The 7,350-nt window shown below is 33.4% G+C and overlaps 1 protein-coding gene across 1 annotated transcript in view; it reads right to left on the bottom strand.

Annotated features, from left to right (window-relative positions):
• Window positions 1-5,926, bottom strand: part of DCUN1D1 (defective in cullin neddylation 1 domain containing 1) — a 17,999-nt gene extending 12,073 nt beyond the window's left edge. Inside the window, exons 1-3 of the mRNA XM_011382795.2 lie at window positions 5,686-5,926; window positions 4,531-4,699; window positions 2,170-2,300 (exon numbers count right to left, since the gene is read on the bottom strand). Of these exons, the coding sequence (XP_011381097.1) occupies window positions 2,170-2,300; window positions 4,531-4,699; window positions 5,686-5,860 (475 nt within the window). The 5' untranslated portion in view covers window positions 5,861-5,926. The remainder of the gene's footprint in view (window positions 1-2,169; window positions 2,301-4,530; window positions 4,700-5,685) is intronic.
• Window positions 5,927-7,350: the final 1,424 nt, after the last annotated feature.

Raw genomic sequence — 7,350 nt, 5'->3', positions numbered from 1 at the left:
ATCAGGTCTCACTGTAATACATTCTATGGTTTGGGTTTTTTTCTTTTCAAACAATTTTAAAATTGTGGTTAAATACACATAACATTTACCATCTTAACCATTTTTAAGTGTACAGCTTAGTGTTAGGTACATTCACATTGCTATGCAACTAATCTTCAGGACACTCTTGCAAAACAAAAGCTCTATACCCATTAAACAATATTACATTTTCTTAAGCTCAATACTTATTAGATAATAATCTGCATAATCTTTTTCTCAATTTTTCCTGTTATCTGAAATTCCAATTTACCATATTAATATATTCAATAGCTATAAAAATGTTATTATGATTTTCACTGTATAGTAAAAACTAAGATTCAATATCAAGACCACGTATGCACCCCAAAACATCATTTATTTTGTAAGGGATTGGGATATAACTAAGAAATAGGTTCAGCCCCTTTAAATCACCATTGATATTCATAACATTTTAATTTTATCAAAACATTGTGCTATATTTCTAAACACAACAAAAATAATTCTTTTAGTATGTACATGATAATAAAAGACTTTAATCAACTTATATTTGTGGGCAGGAAAAAGGAAACTAGAAAAAATAGTCCAGTTAACTGGTAGCCACAGATAGAAGATAAAGAAATCAATCCTAGGTATCCTAGCTTAGTTTGCTGGCAAAATGAGGAATTTTCCTATAAAAATAAAATCTAACCTAAACTGAAGAACCAATTAGAAAGGAGACTTCATTATTTAGAATTTTGCTTTACAGATACTTTGTGAACCTTTAATCAAATTCATGTTTAGTCACTCTTTAAGCCCAAATCTCCGATACAAATGTACATCCCTTCACTAGCTTTCAATGACATCCTTGCTCTAATCCCTATTCACATAACCATTTTCTCACTGCTCTTCCTCACTCTAATCTAAAATATAAAGGATTAGCACAAGAGGCCCCTATTAGCCTCTTCAGCTCTTATATTTTCAATATCAAAAACAAACTCATTTCCATCATTGGGTAAATTATTTAACTTTCCTGTACCTCAGTTTCCTCATCTGCAAAATAAGAATAAAAAATAGCTAGCACCCTATTATTATGTATCAGGCATATGACAGGTGCTGAATTACCGAATTAAAGAACGTTGTTAAAAGTTAAATGTTGCAGTAACGTAAAGTACTTAGCACACTGCTAGGGATACTGAAAGTGCATCTTAAATGGAAGTTACTGCCATCATCAAAATCTTCAGTGCATCCCCACTGCCCACAAATTCCAATTTAAACCTTTCTGTACTGTTTTTAAAAGAAGCCTGTGATTTAAAGCTGTCTCACTAAAATAAAGTCAAAGTTTTCTAGGTTCTGCAAAGCAGCCAAGCTTACTTCTCAAGTTTCAGACCTTTATTCGTAACTATCCTCTCACTGGAATACCTTTCACCTTCCCTTGTCCAGCCAAAGCAAACCTTTTAGTTTACATATCACCTTGCCCAGGAAGCGTTTCCCAATGATTTCTGCTTTTACTCATTTCTACTTTTATCTAAAACCCTCACACACATTTACTGCTTTGTATTATCTCCTGCTGTCCAGTCTTTCTGTAAATTTCACTGTAGCTTTTATTCCCTAGTCATCCCCAAAACAAATGTATGGATATCACACACAGTATAAATTGACTGATCTAAACTGTTAACAGGAGTTATTTCTAGATAAGCTTATGAATGATAATTATCTTTTTTATTCTGTTAGTTTCCAAATCAGTCCTAACCAAAAAAGAATAGATTTATCTGGCATTCTAGGACTCAGAAATCTTATAATGCTATTTTTACGGATCCATAGCGAAATAACCTGTGATCCTAAGATCCTACAATAATCTTCTAAAAAACAAATACAAATGTATGTATGTATGTTCAAGGAATTTTAACAACTATTTATTTTCTATATTGTAGTTCTGAAAAAAAAAAAAATCAGTGGTTTACATATGGTATCCAGGGTTACCAACCCTATTATTGAATGTGCACGGTGTTCTCTGAATAACCAGAAGTTGTTTCTCATTGCTTTTCAGTAACTGGTATTTTCATGTTGACTTAATGCTCAAAACATATAACTTTCTATTGCAAAACAAAAGTGACACTGTCAATGTAGTTGAATATATTTGAAACGCCAAATATAATTTTTAAAAATTCTTACCTAATCCTTTTTGTCCTGGATTCTTTGCAAAATTAAAAGTAAACTGGTAAAAATCCTTAAATCGTCCTGGTTCTTTCAATTCTTGTTCCATCTTGGGTATCTGGGCCTTTAGTTTTTCTATGCTGTCACATCTACATTGTAAAATTAAGTTTATAAAAGATAAACTTTTTGACTATAAATTAAGGACTTAACTTATTCATTCCTATGACAGCTTATATTTATTTCACAGAACTTCTTTTTAAAAATCAGATAGTTGTATTTCATCTTTTTACATTACATAAACAAGTATGGAGTTAGCTGGAGGAAGAAAAGGTCTGGAGTGATTAAATGTTAGAAATAATTACTATTTTTTTAAAAAATGGGCTATTTTAATTACATAATTCTCTGAGCTATTAACATGACTGAATTGTAGAAATCAGCTGCGTTGGACAGATAAGATGTAATCCACATAGCAAATCACCAGTTTAAACTGTGGTAGATACTCTTACATGGTAACAAATCACATGTCTAGCTTCCAAACTAACTGAAAGCAGTTTCTTGCTTAAGTCAGGAAGCAATTCTCTTCAAAACTTACTTATTATATACGAAGCATAGTTTTAAGTATCAGCTGAGCCCCCTACCATCTCCAGCTTAAGTTATCTCAAATCAATATTAAGTTTCTTCTGTTTTTGAAAAGCATTATACTTCCAAGGAGTTAAAAGGGTCCAAGTATCAAGCCTTTCTTTCCACATAATAAACAGCCTTAAAGTAGAAATATTCTATTTCTTACAGATTCCACCAAACCAATCATTCCATTTTTCTTCTGATTGTTGCTTTTATTTTTCTTGATTTTTTTTTTTTTAAATAATGCCTCCCAGATCATTAGTTTGTAAATTAAAAAATTTTGATTTGGAAGTTTCTTATTTTACATTAATTCAGTTTCAAATAGAAAAAAAAAGTTGAATTCTAATGAAAACTGTCCTAGCATAGAAAATTCCAGCAAATTCAGAACAGGGCTAGTTTTGGCTGTAGAACATAGGGTCTAAATCAGTTATTTATTTATAGCTTCTCAGCTTTAAACACATTCTTCTTTGCCCTACATTGTGACTCTTTGTAGTGGACTACATTACAAATTGTGAGACTTCATTTTTCTTGCCTGCTGGCTCACTGTTAGGGTCTACCAATAGAGGGTAACAAAAGGCTGAAAGAGGAAGAAGGAACTTTTCTTATCCCAGTTTGTTTTCTGCAGGGAGCAAAGGTTTCCGTATGGTGGAAGGTCCCAGCAGTGTTCACCAATGGTGGCAACTCACATGGCTCTGCAGCAAGTGGCCTCTAGCCAGTTTCTTCATCAGAGCAGCAGGCAAGGCAAGCATCACAGGCACTGTGTTCTGTAGTAGCCACACCCTCTCCTTCTCAGCCTTGTGGGTATCTCTTAAGTTTCTAGGTTCCTTCCTTGTCCAAATCCCTCAGCTCCAGGGGTGGTGGCAGCTTCTTGCAACTGTCAACTCTGTTATACCTCAGAGTTTTCTTTACCCCGTTATGCAATAAAACAATTTTTTAAATTTACCCTATTCCAATCACTGATATATTTTTGGTGTGTTTTGTCTGGACCTTGATTACAATGTTCCTCATGCTCAAGATCAGAATGTCTAGGTTCAAATCCTGGCTCTAATACTACCTAAGTCTAGTTTCTCTGTACCTCAGTTTCCTCATCTCTAAAATGGTGATATAAACACTACTTCCCACACAAAGTAATTGTGAAGAGGTAGGTGAACTACTTAACACAGTTCCTGAAATAAATGTTCAACAAATGGTAGATGTTATTATTCAACAGTCACCCACTAAAAACAAAGGGCAGCCTGTTACCCATCCACAGAGTGAATAGTTTTGCAGCCTCAATAGACAACTAGAGGCCATAAGTAAAACTTCTACCCATGACTTTTCAATCTATTTTTCCCAAGACATTTACCTAATCAGCTGCCAAGATATAAAGTGAACAAAAAGTGATTAGTAACTTGCAAGATTTTAAATTCTAGGAGTTTATAAATTCAGAATTCACAGCCTCACATTAGGACATAACACTTGCTTATTTCACTTACTCATATTAAATATTAAAGCACAGTAATTTATTTTAATACTAAAGAACCTCTCTTAGAAACAAATGATAAAAGTACAATGCAAATGGAACAAGCTGTAATGACTATGCAGATAACGTGAAAAACCCAGAAAACTGGTAAGATGGGAAGGAATTAGCATATTAAGGCATTTCTACTAATACCAATGTTTGTGGGCCAGTAATTTATAAATGTACATTTAAAAATTGGTAACATAATTCAATTCCATAGTAATGTACTTAATTTCCTATTGTAATTATATACTCACCCTAATTCTGTCATGCCATCCATGAACTCCTGTTTGGAGAACTCACACTGTGTTGCTGCTCTGAACTTCCACGCAATGATCAACACACTAATGCTGGCTGGATCGAGTGCCAGGTCATCACAGAATTGCTGTATACCATCTATTCCAATTTTATTTTCATCTTGAGGATCTTTAAATATAACAATGCAATATTAAATTTGTGCCATATTTTATTATGGTACTCCTTAAACTAAAAAAGATAACACTTTATGTCCCATCAAAAAATGATCTCAATAACCAAAGCAATACTACTCTAACAAATGTTTTCCCCTTATAATATTCAAAACTATTTTGCCCCTGAAATAGCATTCTTAACATGAACAGGAGAATATATATATAGATGGGCACTTGATTTTTAAAAGTCTCATTTATTCATGTAAAAATGTCCCATACTCATACACATTCAGAGAATCAGAAATTCCTATGTAGAGATAAAGGATTTTTACCGAGCATATCCATATTTTAAGTGGGCATTCTAAATTAAAAGTATTATATACAGAAATTCTTTTTTCCTTAAAACAAGTTAATTTTACCACAGCAATCACTTGTTAAGAGCATCAGAAAAACCATAAATTCTGCAATTCAATCCTAATTTCAACAATATCAATACCTGTTGTTCAAATAAAAAAAAACTATCAATATTTACTTATCAAAAAGCGAAAATTTTAAGTAATGACACATACAAAGAGAAAGGCACTCACATACTTCTGTCAAATGTGATTTGCTCACATCTCTAGGAATAAAAAATGTAACTTTTTTGACTTTGGGGCGTAAGTTATGCATAAAATCCCCCACTTTCAGAAAAAATTTGTATACAAATTTCTATATAAACATAAAAGACAAGGAAGGATCTATACCAGGCTATTAAATTTTGGTTCCCTCAGGAAAATAAATAAGAAAATGATGAAGAAACTATTAACTTTTTCTTTATTCATCTATTATGTATTGTTTAAATTTTTTTGAAGTGTATATTACTTTTTGAAGTAATTCTAAGATCTACAGAACTACTGACATATCCACCCAATTCATGTTCTATGTATAGATTACTTCTCACAAGCAGCATATAACTTTGGAAAATTTGGTTCAAAATATTTAAAGTCACGAGCAAACACTCACCTTTGTATCTATTGTATAGTTGTTCTAACTTCTTCCTGTCCAATGATCCTTTTACACTCTCTCGTATATAAAGTTCAGGATTTTGGAAAAAATTGTCTGTAGCAACATCTAACTTCCAGTCATTTTGAGACAGACAACTTACTGCTGTTTTTTCACTAGATTGTGTGAAGATCATAAACTGACGAACTTTATCCTTCTGCGATGATTTCAACTTGTTCTATTGAAACCAGAAAATAAACTGAAACACTATGTAAAATCACAGAAGACTCAATATTTCTATATTCCTGACTAATCATTCTCAACAATACTTTTTTCTCATAAAAATATTAAAACATTTTAGCTCAACTTATTTTTGATATACTATTAATCAGAAAGACAATTTTTATAAAAATCTAAAACACAAAATTTAGTATCATTTTGGATAAGAAACTAGGACAGAGGCAAAGGAAGTTCAACCACCTGCATTTCTTCTAAAAGTGGATCCTGAGAACATTGTGTAAAGGCTCTAGGAGGGAAGTACAGGTACTCTCAAAATCTTGACCAAGCACGAAATTCCAAAGGATATATAAGGCATGGTAGGGAAGAAGGTGACATTATCTAGCCAGCCAGAATAGCTGAATGATCCTGGGTAACAATAAGATTAATAGGTGTTTGTTGCAGTCCTAAAACCCACTATAAAGGATATAGGTACAATTCTCCTCCCAACCCTATTCCCCCTTGTTTTCTTGCTATTTTTACCAAAAGTGAGAAAGCAAAAGAATAAGTACCTTACATTTCTCCTAGTGGTGTTCTGGAACCAAGATAATTATCAATAAAATTTCCTCAGTATGTTCACTCAAATCAGAAGCTGAAATATGAAAAAGTACGCTGCATCCTTCCAACCAAGTTAATTTCAAGAGGAGTTTCCCTTTTCTCCCCTGAAAGAATCATCTTTTTCCTTAAGCCTGAGCCTAGCACAGCCTCTCAACTGTAATAACCTCTTCTCACTTGCCTTATGTTCTCACAGATTCATTTCTCATTTGACCTGACCCCTAAGCAAAATGAAGCAGGGCAATTAGGCCCTTCACTCTTCTAGTATCAAGGACCATGTTCTTCCTGCCCTCCCGCCCAAGCTGGTCTCCTGTGGAATGTCAGCCTCCCCACTATTATTATTCTCCCTCATAAATCCTAATACCATCTCTCAGCAAAATACTTAGGTTCTTCCTGAGCTACTACTGCAAATGAAGGGAGGGAAAGCATGTGAGTAGGACAGAGATTAATGGCAACACATCTGAAAATCCCAGCATCTTTGATCTGGCCCAAAGTGAGAGATCGCAAACCTCAACCCCGGAAGGTTAAGAATTTGTTTAAAAATCACCCAGGTTATTATTAGTAGAAACGGGACAAGAACAGAAAGGTCTCGTTAATCCAAGTCTTAATAATCTTTCCATAAACCACACTGCTTACTGTATATATTTATAAGCCTTTTGAGGTTTTCAGGAAAAAGACTACCAAAGATATACCTCTACCTAATACAGAGTAAAAATAAGACTACACAAAATCAAATATAAAAAAAACCATCTCTAGGAATATGAAAAATATTTATGCCTTGGAGTCTGACCTGTCAGCCATACTCTTCTCTCTCTGTTAGTACCCTACTGCTTAGGATTACAATTAAAATCTCGA

Source organism: Pteropus vampyrus, unplaced genomic scaffold, assembly GCF_000151845.1.
Source record: "Pteropus vampyrus isolate Shadow unplaced genomic scaffold, Pvam_2.0 Scaffold14, whole genome shotgun sequence".
Lineage (NCBI taxonomy): Eukaryota > Metazoa > Chordata > Mammalia > Chiroptera > Pteropodidae > Pteropus > Pteropus vampyrus.
This window is presented reverse-complemented; position numbering and strand designations above follow the sequence as displayed.